Source organism: Hyperolius riggenbachi, chromosome 10, assembly GCF_040937935.1.
Source record: "Hyperolius riggenbachi isolate aHypRig1 chromosome 10, aHypRig1.pri, whole genome shotgun sequence".
NCBI classification, from domain to species: Eukaryota; Metazoa; Chordata; class Amphibia; order Anura; family Hyperoliidae; genus Hyperolius; species Hyperolius riggenbachi.
This window is the reverse complement of record NC_090655.1, coordinates 79,656,875-79,671,719: the sequence shown is the minus strand read 5'-3', so window position 1 is coordinate 79,671,719 and position 14,845 is coordinate 79,656,875. Positions and strand designations below refer to the sequence as shown.

The 14,845-nt window shown below is 44.9% G+C and overlaps 1 protein-coding gene across 1 annotated transcript in view; it reads left to right on the top strand.

The window, feature by feature from the left end:
* The window catches only part of STYK1 (serine/threonine/tyrosine kinase 1), a 115,631-nt gene that overhangs the window by 71,355 nt on the left and 29,431 nt on the right, over positions 1-14,845 (top strand). The window contains exons 4-7 of the mRNA XM_068255050.1: positions 372-614; positions 8,767-8,948; positions 9,452-9,535; positions 13,844-14,052. Of these exons, the coding sequence (XP_068111151.1) occupies positions 372-614; positions 8,767-8,948; positions 9,452-9,535; positions 13,844-14,052 (718 nt within the window). The remainder of the gene's footprint in view (positions 1-371; positions 615-8,766; positions 8,949-9,451; positions 9,536-13,843; positions 14,053-14,845) is intronic.

Here is a 14,845-nt window from a genome sequence, read left to right as displayed (position 1 = left end):
ATCCCAGAAGTGAGATACTAATGGTGGCTGCCATATTTATTTCGTTTTAAACACAGTTTTCTGGCAGTCCTGCTGATGTCTTTAGCTACAGTTGTGTCTGAATCACAGACCTGAAATGAGGATGCAGCTAATCTATTCAGACTTCAGTTAGAACACCTGATCTGCATGCTTGTTCAGGGTCTATGGCTAAAAGTATTAGAGGTAGATAATCAGCAGGACAGCCAGGCAATGTGCAATGTTTAAAAGGAAATTAATGTCAGCCTTTACATTTCACTCGCCTCGGATATAAGCAGTAATGCGCACCTATCAATGAATGGTCACTCATTTCTTCTTTCAATGGATGCTGATCCTTCTTTTATATGTGTCTACAGGTCCTCCAATCCAGCAGAGCCTGAGAAGTGTGAGCCCAGGAGGAATCTCTCTGGAAGAGCTGTCATTGGAAAGTGTACTGAGAGCAAAAGATCCCGCTCTTGTAGCTCTAGAGATACCATGGGACAGGGTCAGAGAACCCCTCCAGCTGATGGGGGAGGGGAGGTTTGGTCCAATCTACAAGACGGCACTAAGAGGGCGAGAAGGAGGTCAAGAACGAGACATTGTTATCAAGCAACTTAGAGGTAGGCACCCATGCAGCTCTGTAGAATATATATATGTACCAACGCCTCTGGAAATGCAATGCACTGTTTTTGATTTGTACCTTGGGAGGAGGAAGCCTTTGAGTCCTAATGGGGCTTGCCCTGTCCTCATACCTCAACCTTTCCTGCGTCCAAAAGAGTGGCTTCCCAGTGCATGCGCACTAGCACTGTCCCTCTCAGCAGAGGCGTAGCTAGGGCTTTCAGCGCCGGGGAACAAAGACTATCAATGCACCCCCTAAGGCGAAGGCGTGGCCACATAATAAATGTGGGCGTGGTTATGGGTGGAGCCAAATGTACATGGAGGTTAGCAGGCTCACACTCACCCAACCTCCCTCAGTATGTACCTTCCAGCATGTTCCAAGACAAATTCAGCAATCATGAGCAAATATGAGGCCCCCAACATGACCAACTCAGCAATCATGAGGCCCCCAACAAGACAAATTTAGCAATCATGAGGTCCCCAACATGACCAACTCAGCAATCATGAGGCCCCCAACAAGACAAATTTAGCAATCATGAGGCCCCCAACAAGACAAATTCAGCAATCATGAGGCCCCCAACATGACCAACTCAGCAACCATGAGGCCCCCAACAAGACAAATTTAGCAATCATGAGGCCCCCAACAAGACAATTTCAGTGATCTTGAGGCCCCTAACAAATCATGATGCCCCCAACAAGACAAATTCAGTAACCATGAGGCCCCCAACAAGACAAATTCAGCAGTCATGAGGCACATAAATAGACAGCATTTCACATAAATAGGCAGAATACCCCCTTAATATGGTAGACACCTCTCACCTGGCAGCAGTTCCCCAAAATACACTCAATCTGACAGCAGTGGTTCCCAAAAATAGGTAGCCCCAGATCTATAGGTGTCCCCAGAATAGGTAGCCAGCAGTATAGATGTCCCCAGAATAGGTGGCCAGCGGTATAGATGTCCCCAGAACAGGTAGCCAGTGGTAGAGATGTCCACAGAACAGGTAGTCAGGGGTATTTGTGCCCAGTATATGTAGGCAGGGGTATATGTCCCCAGTATATGTAGGCAGGGGTATATGTCCCCAGTATATGTAGCCAGAGGTATATGTGTCCAGTATATGTAGCCAGGGGTATATGTGCCCAGTATATGTAGTCAGGGGTATATGTGCCCAGTATATGTAGGCAGCGGTATATATGCCCAGTATATGTAGGCAGGTGTATATGTTCTCAGTATATGTAGTCAGGGGTATATGTTCCTAGTATATATAGTCATGGGTATATGTTCCCAGTATATGTATGTAGTCAGGGGTATATGTGCCCAGTATATGTAGCCAGGGGTATATATGCCCAGTATATGTAGCCAGGTGTATATGTGCCCAGTATATGTAGTCAGGGTTATATGTGCCCAGTATATGTAGCCAGGGGTATATGTAGCCAGGGGTATATATGCCCAGTATATGTAGCCAGGGGTATATGTGCCCAGTATATGTAGCCAGGGGTATAATATGTGCCCAGTATATATAGTCAGGGGTATAATATGTTCCCAGTATATGTAGCCAGGGGTATATATGCCCAGTATATGTAGCCAGGGGTATATGTAGCCAGGGGTATAATATGTGCCCAGTATATGTAGCCAGGGGTATATGAAGCCAGGGGTATATATGCCCAGTATATGTAGCCAGGGGTATATGTGCCCAGTATATGTAGTCAAGGGGATATGTAGCCAGGGGTATATATGCCCAGTATATGTAGCCAGGGGTATATGTGCCCAGTATATGTAGATAGGGTTATATGTGCCCAGTATATGTAGCCAGGGGTATATGTAGCCAGGGGTATATATGTCCAGTATATGTAACCAGGGGTATAATATGTGCCCAGTATATGTAGCCAGGGGTATATGTGCCCAGTATATGTAGCCAGGGGTATATATGCCCAGTATATGTAGCCAGGGGTATATGTAGCCAGGGGTATAATATGTGCCCAGTATATATAGTCAGGGGAATATGTGCCCAGTATATGTAGCCAGGGGTATATGTAGCCAGGGGTATAATATGTCCCCAGTATATGTAGTCATGGGTATATGTGCCCAGTATATGTAGCCAGGGGTATAATATGTGCCCAGTATATGTAGCCAGGGGTATAATATGTGCCCAGTATATATAGTCAGGTTTATAATATGTTTCTAGTATATGTAGCCAGGGGTATATGTGCCCAGTATATGTAGCCAGGGGTATATATATGCCCAGTATATGTAGCCAGGGGTATATGTAGCCAGGGGTATAATATGTGCCCAGTATATATAGTCAGGGGTATGTGTGCCCAGTATATGTAGCCAGGGGTATATGAAGCCAGGGGTATATATGCCCAGTATATGTAGCCAGGGGTATATGTGCCCAGTATATGTAGCCAGGGGGATATGTAGCCAGGGGTATATATGCCCAGTATATGTAGCCAGGGGTATATGTGCCCAGTATATGTAGATAGGGTTATATGTGCCCAGTATATGTAGCCAGGGGTATATGTAGCCAGGGGTATATATGCCCAGTATATGTAGCCAGGGGTATAATATGTGCCCAGTATATGTAGCCAGCCCAGGGGTATATGTGCCCAGTATATGTAGCCAGGGGTATATGTAGCCAGGGGTATAATATGTGCCCAGTATATATAGTCAGGGAATATGTGCCCAGTATATGTAGCCAGGTGTATATTAGGGATGGTCGGAAATGCCAATTTCCGATTCCGCGGTAAATCCGCATTCCGCCATTGCCAATTACCGATTCCACTACCAATTTCCGCATTCCAATGCAGAATTTCCGCCAGAAATCGTGGAAATTCCGCCAGACTTTAACATCGATTTTTCTCAAACACTATAAGGTCTTTTTGAAAACTTTTTTTTTTGCATCTTGTTCAGAAGTTTCTGTTTAATAAACCCTGAAAATTTGGTGTTTCTAGGACTTACAGGGGCTTTTCTATTAACCGCTAAATTCGGCGGATTTTTACTGCAATGTAAAATGCAGAAAATAGGCAGATGCAGATTACAGTAAAAATTCGCCGACTTTTGCGGTTAATAGCAAAGCCCCCTTAAGTCCTAGAAACACCAATTGTTAGGGTTTATTAAACTGCATCTTGTGAAGAAGATGCAAAAAAAAGTTTCCAAAAAGACCTTATAGTTTTTGAAAAAATCGATGTTAAAGTCGGGTGGAATTTCCGTGATTTCCGGCGGAAATCTGAGTACCGCACTTGCATTACTGATTTCCGCATTCCGATGCGGAAATGCAATTTCCGATCGGAATTTCGGAAATTGCTTTTCCGCGGAATCCGAATGAGCATCCCTAGTGTATATGTGTCCAGTATATGTAGTCAGGGTTATGTGTGCCCAGTATATGTAGCCAGGGGTATATGTAGCCAGGGGTATATATGCCCAGTATATGTAGCCAGGGTTATGTGCCCAGTATATGTAGCCAGGGGTATAATATGTGCCCAGTATATATAGTCAGGGGTATATGTGCCCAGTATATGTAGCCAGGGGTTATGTGCCCAGTATATGTAGCCAGGGGTATATGTGCCCAGTATATGTAGTCAGGGTTATATGTCCCCAGTATATGTAGCCAGAGGTATATGTGTCCAGTATATGTAGCCAGGGGTATATGTGCCCAGTATATGTAGTCAGGGGTATATGTGCCCAGTATATGTAGGCAGGGGTATATGTCCCCAGTATATGTAGCCAGAGGTATATGTGTCCAGTATATGTAGCCAGGGGTATATGTGCCCAGTATATGTAGTCAGGGGTATATGTGCCCAGTATATGTAGGCAGGGGTATATATGCCCAGTATATGTAGGCAGGTGTATATGTTCTCAGTATATGTAGTCAGGGGTATATGTTCCCAGTATATATAGTCAGGGGTATATGTTCCCAGTATATGTATGTAGTCAGGGGTATATGTGCCCAGTATATGTAGCCAGGGGTATATATGCCCAGTATATGTAGCCAGGTGTATATGTGCCCAGTATATGTAGTCAGGGTTATATGTGCTCAATATATAGAGCCAGGGGTATATGTAGCCAGGGGTATATATGCCCAGTATATGTAGCCAGGGGTATATGTGCCCAGTATATGTAGCCAGGGGTATAATATGTGCCCAGTATATATAGTCAGGGGTATAATATGTAGCCAGGGGTATATATGCCCAGTATATGTAGCCAGGGGTATATGTAGCCAGGGGTATAATATGTGCCCAGTATATGTAGCCAGGGGTATATGAAGCCAGGGGTATATGTGCCCAGTATATGTAGCCAGGGGTATATGTGCCCAGTATATGTAGTCAAGGGGATATGTAGCCAGGGGTATATATGCCCAGTATATGTAGCCAGGGGTATATGTGCCCAGTATATGTAGATAGGGTTATATGTGCCCAGTATATGTAGCCAGGGGTATATGTAGCCAGGGGTATATATGTCCAGTATATGTAGCCAGGGGTATAATATGTGCCCAGTATATGTAGCCAGGGGTATATGTGCCCAGTATATGTAGCCAGGGGTATATATGCCCAGTATATGTAGCCAGGAGTATATGTAGCCAGGGGTATAATATGTGCCCAGTATATATAGTCAGGGGAATATGTGCCCAGTATATGTAGCCAGGGGTATATGTAGCCAGGGGTATAATATGTCCCCAGTATATGTAGTCAGGGGTATATGTGCCCAGTATATGTAGCCAGGGGTATAATATGTGCCCAGTATATGTAGCCAGGGGTATAATATGTGCCCAGTATATATAGTCAGGTTTATAATATGTTCCCAGTATATGTAGCCAGGGGTATATGTGCCCAGTATATGTAGCCAGGGGTATATATATGCCCAGTATATGTAGCCAGTGGTATATGTAGCCAGGGGTATATTATGTGCCCAGTATATATAGTCAGGGGTATGTGGGCCCAGTATATGTAGCCAGGGGTATATGAAGCCAGGGGTATATATGCCCAGTATATGTAGCCAGGGGTATATGTGCCCAGTATATGTAGTCAGGGGGATATGTAGCCAGGGGTATATATGCCCAGTATATGTAGCCAGGGGTATATGTGCCCAGTATATGTAGATAGGGTTATATGTGCCCAGTATATGTAGCCAGGGGTATATGTAGCCAGGGGTATATATGCCCAGTATATGTAGCCAGGGGTATAATATGTGCCCAGTATATGTAGCGAGGGGTATATGTGCCCAGTATATGTAGCCAGGGGTACATATGCCCAGTATATGTAGCCAGGGGTATATGTAGCCAGGGGTATAATATGTGCCCAGTATATATAGTCAGGGAATATGTGCCCAGTATATGTAACCAGGTGTATATTAGGGATGGTCGGAAATGCCAATTTCCGATTCCGCGGTAAATCCGCATTCCGCCATTGCCAATTACCGATTCCACTACCAATTTCCGCATTCCAATGCAGAATTTCCGCCAGAAATCGTGGAAATTCCGCCAGACTTTAACATCGATTTTTCTCAAACACTATAAGGTCTTTTTGAAAACTTTTTTTTTTGCATCTTGTTCAGAAGTTTCTGTTTAATAAACCCTGAAAATTTGGTGTTTCTAGGACTTACGGGGGCTTTTCTATTAACCGCTAAATTCGGCGGATTTTTACTGCAATGTAAAATGCAGAAAATAGGCAGATGCAGATTACAGTAAAAATTCGCCGACTTTTGCGGTTAATAGCAAAGCCCCCTTAAGTCCTAGAAACACCAATTTTTAGGGTTTATTAAACTGCATCTTGTGAAGAAGATGTAAAAAAAAGTTTCCAAAAAGACCTTATAGTTTTTGAAAAAAATCGATGTTAAAGTCGGGTGGAATTTCCGTGATTTCCGGCGGAAATCTGAGTACCGCACTTGCATTACTGATTTCCGCATTCCGATGCGGAAATGCAATTTCCGATCGGAATTTCGGAAATTGCATTTCCGCGGAATCCGAATGAGCATCCCTAGTGTATATGTGTCCAGTATATGTAGTCAGGGTTATGTGTGCCCAGTATATGTAGCCAGGGGTATATGTAGCCAGGGGTATATATGCCCAGTATATGTAGCCAGGGTTATGTGCCCAGTATATGTAGCCAGGGGTATAATATGTGCCCAGTATATATAGTCAGGGGTATATGTGCCCAGTATATGTAGCCAGGGGTTATATGTGCCCAGTATATGTAGCCAGGGGTATATGTGCCCAGTATATGTAGTCAGGGTTATATGACCCCAGAGTAGGTAGCCAGGTGCCCCCCCCCCCCAGCAGAAGGGGAGCAGCGCAGAGAAGAGGGAGAGCTGTGTGGACGGTGGAGAAGGGGGCCATCTCTCCAGCAGCGGGCTGAACTTACCTCCATCTCGTCGCAGCGCCAGATGGATTTGCCGCTACTCGGTCTGGTCCGAACCAGAGCATCGGCTGCGGCACCTGAACTTCCGGCGCTGGAGCGAGACGGAGGTAAGTTCCGCTCCCTGCCGCTGCCAGCCACCCGGACAACAATGGAGGGGACAGCGAGGGAGGGAGAGCACCCTAAGGTGAGGGAAGGGGGGGAGATGGCCCCCTTCTCCACCGTCCGCACAGCTCTCCCTCTTCTCTGCGCTGCTCTGCCCCTCCCTAAAAGAAACCAAAAAAAAAAAAAAAAAAAAAACGCAGCTCAGCTGGGCGCCCTTGGGGACCCGGCGCCCGGGGGCACTTGTCCTACCCCGACCCCCCCCAGCTACGCGCCTGCCTCTCAGGATCTGGGGGAAATAGCCGACCCTGATCAGGTCCTTACTACTCCACAGGTGCCTCACAGCTTCACGGTGGTGCATACCCAGGCCAAATGGATTTTTCTGAAGAAAGTTGAGTGGGACAGTGCTAGTGTGTCTGAGCGAGCTGTTGGCAAGCTCTCTGTTTTGGGGGTTCCAGCACTAGAACAGGGCGGCAAAGGAGGATGAGGGAAGCCTTCTAACCCTTTAGCTGCCAATTTATGTAAAGGCTTGCAAGTGCTCCATGTCAGTTTGTGTTGGCAGATTTTTTGTATTCATTCTTTGTTACATATCCTAGTTTCTAATTAGTACTGCTGTAATGTGTATTTATGGCACTTGTCACTAGGGGGCAGTGTGAGGCAGGACTTTTGCTTTCAGTTTCTATATTTTCTGCATGGAGTGACAGATCAAAGCAAGCCAAGAATTTACAGCACAACGAGTTCTGCCAGCTGAAGACAAAAGCAGTGCATTATATTAAAGTGAGATATCTTGTTTGTGGCTGTTAACAGGTTAAGGATCCAGTAGCTTCCTCCTCCTGAGGTAAGTAGGGACACTTTTTTTTTCACTTCAGGGTCACTTTGACCCTAAACTGAAGACAAAAAAACAAAGACTAAAGCCCTTGGTGGGCTATATTACCCTTGTAGAAATGTCCTGGTGCTGCTCATTGTCCTCGTAGTTCCCACAATCCCTGGTTGTCTTCATATTCAACGGAATCCTCCAGTCCAATATGAAAACCAGGAAGCTTCCTCTAGTGACTGCGTGTGAATCGGAGCTATGCAAGCACAAGTTCCAAACCGTGCAAACACAGAGAAATCAAGCGCTTATTCACAAAACACAGCTCAAAACTCCAGTCTGCGTACTTCAGCATAGGTCAAAGCCACTCGGAGGAACTTTTGGGTGATGTGGGAGCAACGAGGACTGGGGATGGAGAACAGGGAGGACCTGAGGACAGCAGTGCCAGGACACTTCTACATAGGTAATCTAGTCCACCATTGCCTTACTTACAGGGGCGAAAAGAGATAATTTGCATATTCGGTAGTGGTGCATTGTGGGTAACCACAAATGTTCACTTATTGCTGAATTATTTCAAATTTCCTTCTGTTTTAAGAAGGCAAATTTCACCAAGCATTGCTTATTAGTAGGAGGGCTTTTCAGTCTCTTTTGTCCCCCTACACATTCCTAGTGGTTCGGGTGAACCCGAGCTGCTTGGTTACTCTCTAGTCCACCATGGGATTCAATTAATAGATTTTTGTGTTTTGTGTTATGTATTTTTTTTTGGGGGGGGGGGGGGGGAATAAATGTGTATGTAAAAATATGCATACACATTTATTTTCTTTCCACTGCTATACCATCTATGATTTGAACGATTCTGTATGTGTGTTTGACTTTTTTTTCTGTTGTCCTAGGCACTGCACAGCCAAGTGAGGTTCGTGATTTCCTGCAGAGGGCAGCATTTCAAACCTGGCTGGGCACGCACCCCCATTTGGTGGATGTTATTGGATGCTGCTCTGAAGCAATGCCGTTCTGTATGGTGCAGGAGTGTGTGGAGCCAGGGTCACTCTTGCAGTTTCTCTGGGATTGTCGCAGGGTAAGAAAAGTGAATGTGGGACATATTGGAAACAATGAAGGGGACCTGAAGTGAGAGGGATATGGTGGCTACCACATTTATTCTCTTTACATCAGCCAGGCTGCTGGTATTGTTTGAAACAGGCCCATAGTGTGGGCAGTAAGTTGGCATATTATTCTGCAACGCAACCGACACAGAGGACCCTTACCTGGAAGAGGTTTACCTAGAAAAGTAAACAAAAGGATAGGGAATACGTAACTAAAATGAGAGCCCAGAAGACTGAACAGTATCCACTTTGTGTGCGGTTGAACATTCTGTGGATAATTAATAATTAATTGTGTAAGGAAGTAGGTCATTTGATGGACAATTTCTTAACAAGTTTCAAAACGTCATTCTTGACAGGAATGCCATTATTCTTACCACACCTCCATACCTCAGCTGACGTAAACAATGAGATGATTGACTTGTAGATTGTGCCAATGTGCGTTATGAATGTTTGATCAGGGTTTTCTTTCCTCCATCAGGATTTTGTTTCATCTCAAGGAATACTCTATGACATTACAGAGTGCCAAGTTTACATGATCTCTCTGCAGGTCCTTTCAGCGCTGGTACGTATACTTGCAGTTTTTCATTTTTTGCTCACATTGGGGTTGATTCACAAAGGTTACTTATTGTTTACTTTAACTGTAAGGAGTGCTAATGCATGAGATAAACAAATAAGGAGAGATAAATCATGAGATAAATGGTCGGATAAGGAAAGCTAAACCATGAGTTATGTCAAATAACGAGAGCTAAACCATGAGTTATGTAAAATAAGGAGAGCTACACCATGAGTTAAGTTAGACAAGGAGAGGTAAATCATGAGTTAAGTCATTTAAGGAGAGATAAATTGTGAGTTAATAAATAAAGTGCGATAATTTAACAGAAAAGCATTGTGAATCAGGCCCATTGTCATCTTTACAGTCATTTTTCATGCAAGTGTCTTTGGATTTTCATCTGCTATAGGGGCCTATTCACACAATACTGGGAAGAGCTAGGAGGCGCCCGTGGACGTGTATCTGTGGTTCTTGAACTGAGTGTAATAGTTCACACAAGGTACTTGTAGTCCTACCTTATAGTAGTGCGATTCACACGTACAATGATGGTTGGTTCTTGAACTGAGTGTAATAGTTCACACAAGGTACTTGTAGTCCTACCTTATAGTAGTGCGATTCACACGTACAATGATGGTTGAAGTTTCTCAAATTTTATTGGGGCACAAATGACAACGCGTTTCGCGGCCAAGCCGCTTCCTCAGGTCTATGGGTGTGCCTGGGGTAAAACGTCTCTATCCTGAGCGCCAGGCGCTCAGGATAGAGACGTTTTACCCCAGGCACACCCATAGACCTGAGGAAGCGGCTTGGCCGCGAAACGCGTTGTCATTTGTGCCCCAATAAAATTTGAGAAACTTCAACCATCATTGTACGTGTGAATCGCACTACTATAAGGTAGGACTACAAGTACCTTGTGTGAACTATTACACTCAGTTCAAGAACCACAGATACACGTCCACGGGCGCCTCCTAGCTCTTCCCAGTCCCCTTTACCCCTGCACAGGGGTGCACACTCGGAATTTCTTCCAGTGGCACATTTTTCTCTTGGAGCTGCGACCTATTCCATCATCGGAAGCAAGGCCGAGTGAGGACGGTACTTCCTCACATGCGAGCAAAGTGGTTGCTTATGGATAGCAACCTAATTTTGTGAGTATATTTCTTATTATATACATATACTGGTGCCTCGTTGATAATACACCAGATCGGGCTCCCGGTCTCCCTGTGCCTTTTTTGTTTCCTACAAGAGCCTGCCTATTCACACAATAAGACAAAAAGGGGACAAGGGACACAGAGAGCCTAATATGGTGTAGTATGTAACACAAAAGATAATTGAACTGTAAATTTGTGAAAAATAACACTCACAAAGTTGGTTTACCTCCAAGGTAACCACTGTATAAGCTGGTGGGGAGAATAGACCTGACCCCACTCAGGAGTAAGAAGTCACTCTCTGTACTACAGAAAAGGGGATAACACCCTCCAGCAAGGGTGGATATCATGGATTGAAAATGAAACGTGTAACAGAGGCACCAACACAGAGTAAAATAAATTAAAGCCAGGTTAAAAGGAGGCAGTGGTTAACTTGCCTCCAGGAAGTCAGATTCAGTTAGTCTAATATCAAAAACAGCTTTTACTTTCATTAAAAAAAACTCCAAATGCAACGTGTATCACGGGCAAAACTTGCTTCCTCAGGCAAGATTGGTTGGAGTATCTGTTTCCAAGTGTCTCTTAAAGGGATACTGTAGGGGGGTCGGGGGAAAATGAGCTGAACTTACCCGGGGCTTCTAATGGTCCCCCGCAGACATCCTGTGCCCGCGCAGCTGCTCACCGATGCTCTGGCCCCGCCTTCGGTTCACTTCTGGAATTTCTGACTTTAAAGTCAGAAAACCACTGCGCCTGCGTTGCCGTGTCCTCGATCCCGCTGATGTCATCAAGAGCGCACAGTGCAGGCCCAGTATGGTCTGTGACTGCGCAGTACACTCCTGGTGACATCAGGACACGGCAACGCAGGCGCAGTGGTTTTCTGACTTTAAAGTCAGAAATTCCAGAAGTGAACTGGAGGCGGGGCCGGAGCATTGGGGAGTTGCTGCGCCAACACAGGATGTCTGCGGGGGACCATTAGAAGTCCCGGGTAAGTTCAGCTCATTTTCCCCCGACCCCCCTACAGTATCCCTTTAAATGGAGACGCCAAGTTTTAGATACACTTGGAAATAGACACTCCAACCAATTTTGCTTGAGGTCGCAAGGTTCATTTGTTACAAGTTTAATTTTCTATTCACACAAAAGGCAAGTGCACATTGCTGTCATCATCGGCATCCAGGCTCCTCCCACTTCACCAACATGGCACCTCTCACACAGCGCCCTATGCTGTGTGTTGTGCTCAGTAGTCACAGAGGCAGGATAACTGAAACTGGGTTTATTCACAGAATAAAACCGACAATATGTACTGTGCTTGGCAAACTCATCACATGGGGTAAGTTGTATTGAGACAGTGAAATATACTCACATTATTGATTTCATCCCTATTTTAAAATGCTGGCATGTCACTCTCCATTTGTACAATAGGGCCTGGTAGTCTGTGCTTCTACTGATAGTAAAGTAGCTGCAGTGTGTGCTGACGCTTTCTTCAATAATCTGATTCTACAACGTTCCTTTCCTTTTCTCTTGTAAATTGTGTTTCTGCACTGCTTATAACCTCTGCACAGGTGTTGTCAGCTCTTCTTAACACACTGAATATGGCGTATGGACTAGTGATGAGTCAGCTCTTTTTGTAAACAGTGTAAATCCCATGGCATCCCATTTTTAGAATTTTACAACCGAGCTAAAATTAGTAATATACAATACATCTATTGCATTGATGATCAGATCCCCTTTATTAAATATTTAACCACACTTAATAAATTATTATTTACTATTACTAGAATGCATGATCATGTCACTAACTGTCGGCAGCCTCGATGCGTCAGTTAGTCATCTGCCTGGTAGATCATCTCAGCTGAGGGCACTAAAACTACTCAACCCTCCCACTCTGTACCAATTCATTGTGCAACATGCAGTCAGCCCTCCCTCCCATCATCTGCAATAAAACACATTGCTATTTTGAAGGTTAGCGACGTACGTGACCATAAACTGTCGCCTGAAGGATTGAATCCCAATCACACTGGGCAACAGAATTTGAAAATGTGTAAAAGCCTTAAAGTGAATCCGAGATAAACTTTTACTCATTGCATAATTGTGTTCCTTACATATAGTTTATTGGGCATTCCTCAAGCTAAATACTTTTTTTTAATGGTTTTAATACCCTAATTCCCTATAAAGTAAACAAGCCTCGCCCACAGTTCCTCCAGCGCCTAGGCACTCTGAGTCCCATGTAGCAAGGGCTTATGGGAGCTCAGTCTGGGCAGGAGGAGAAGGAGGTTACTAGCCAGAGACGTCAGAGGCATATGGGAGGAGAGGGGAGTGAAGTTTTCACAGGCTGAGAGGAGGAGAGGCAGAGCTGCTTGCCCGTGTAATGATTACAGGCAGAACATGGCTGCTGCCATTGTTTCACAGGAAGAAATAATCATATACTGTTGAAGCTGTTTGCAGGTAGATTTGCTATGTAAACTATCTAAACTTTAAATAAGATACATAGACAAGTTACTTGCTATACTTAGTTTTTCATCTCGGATCGGCTTTAAGGCCAACATTGGTGAACCAATCAACCAAATAATGCTGCCCAAGAATTGTATCTGGTTACATACAGCCTAATTAAGCTGTGCAGGTATGCAGCTAGTGGACTAATTCTGTACCTGCATTCAGAGCAGGGACAAGGTCCTCCAGCACCCAAGGCTGAGACACCAAAGTGCGCCCCTCCATCCCTCCCACCTCAGCTGTCACACATGGATTGCTATTAGACTAAGAGGGCCACAGGGCCCACAACCTCCCCAACACCTTAATATCTAGTTATCTGGCTTGCAGTCACTGCTATGTATCCCCTTTTCTTATTTCTTTCTGCTTCATACACAATTAGGAATGACAGCTGAATGAATTGTGCGCCCCCTCCTACACTGCGCCCTGAGGCTGGAGCCTCTCCAGCCTATGCCTCGGCCCGGCCCTGCCTGCATTAGAGCATTATGGCATCAGCATCACTAGATTCTACGTACCATAATTAATAGAACAAATTCCCAGGCACATTGGAAAAGTATTTACAGTAAATTCATTTACACAGCTGTGTTGTAATGACAATCGGGCTTTTTTTTCCATATTTGGAGTTACACTCCCTCCCTGTTTATCATGTGTTCCACATATGTAACTAGTGGCGATGTCCACTCTGCTTTCTCCACAGCAATTTCTTCATGACCGCAATCTAGTACACGGGGACGTGGCAGCTCGAAATGTCCTTATTCAGCATAATTTTACCATAAAACTGACTGGACTGGGCGGGGCCTGTGAGATGCACTCGGTGGGTTCTTTCCCTACCAGACGACCTGCCCCTCTAAAATGGATGGCTCCAGAGCGTCTCCTTCACTTGTCTGTTACCAGCAAATCTGACGTGTGAGTTCTTAAATGTATTTTCCTTTTTAAACACATGCCCATAAAGTCTAGTTGCAGACCACAATATTATTCTAAATCTTCTCAAAAGTATTCAAAGCTAAGATGTCTTTTAACTGATAATTGTTGTTTGTGTTCCCATTTGGGAGAATTTTCCTAAAAGTTGGTAAATTCTTGCAGAAAGGGACCTAGCAATAAATAGCGTATCATTTTTAAATATCATCAACTATTTGTCACTTCCTGTTCTCTGGACTACCATGATTCCTGCTAAAGTCAAGGGGGTCTACGGAACAGGAAGTGAAGAAACATATGACAGATGGGGATTCGGGAAGCAAACTACAGAAGCAGCCTAGCTATCAGAAGTTCCCTTTCACTTTCTGTGCAAAATTGGCTGAGGTTGTATAAACAGAATTTTAAGGCCCGGTTCACATTAGCGGTTGTTTGCCAAACGGACCGGATGACCTGACCGGATCCGGACCGGATCCGGATCGGATCCGATCCGGATCCGGTCAGGTTGCATCAGGTGGTAATCAGGATGCGATCCGGATCCGTTTGGCAAAGTAACGTAAAAAAAAAAAAAAAAATGTTGGGGTCTGGGAGGTCAGCAGAAGGGGGACCTGTGGAATCAGGCCCTCTGCTGTTTAGCACTCACCTCCACCTCCGACATGCTGCCAACATCCTGCCAACACCTCCAGCTCGTGCTGCTCCACTCCGAAATGCTTGCCCATGTGTCCCCAGCCAATATCGCCGCAACAATCCGCATAGGAAGTGGGGTAGAACATCCGGATTTCTCAGC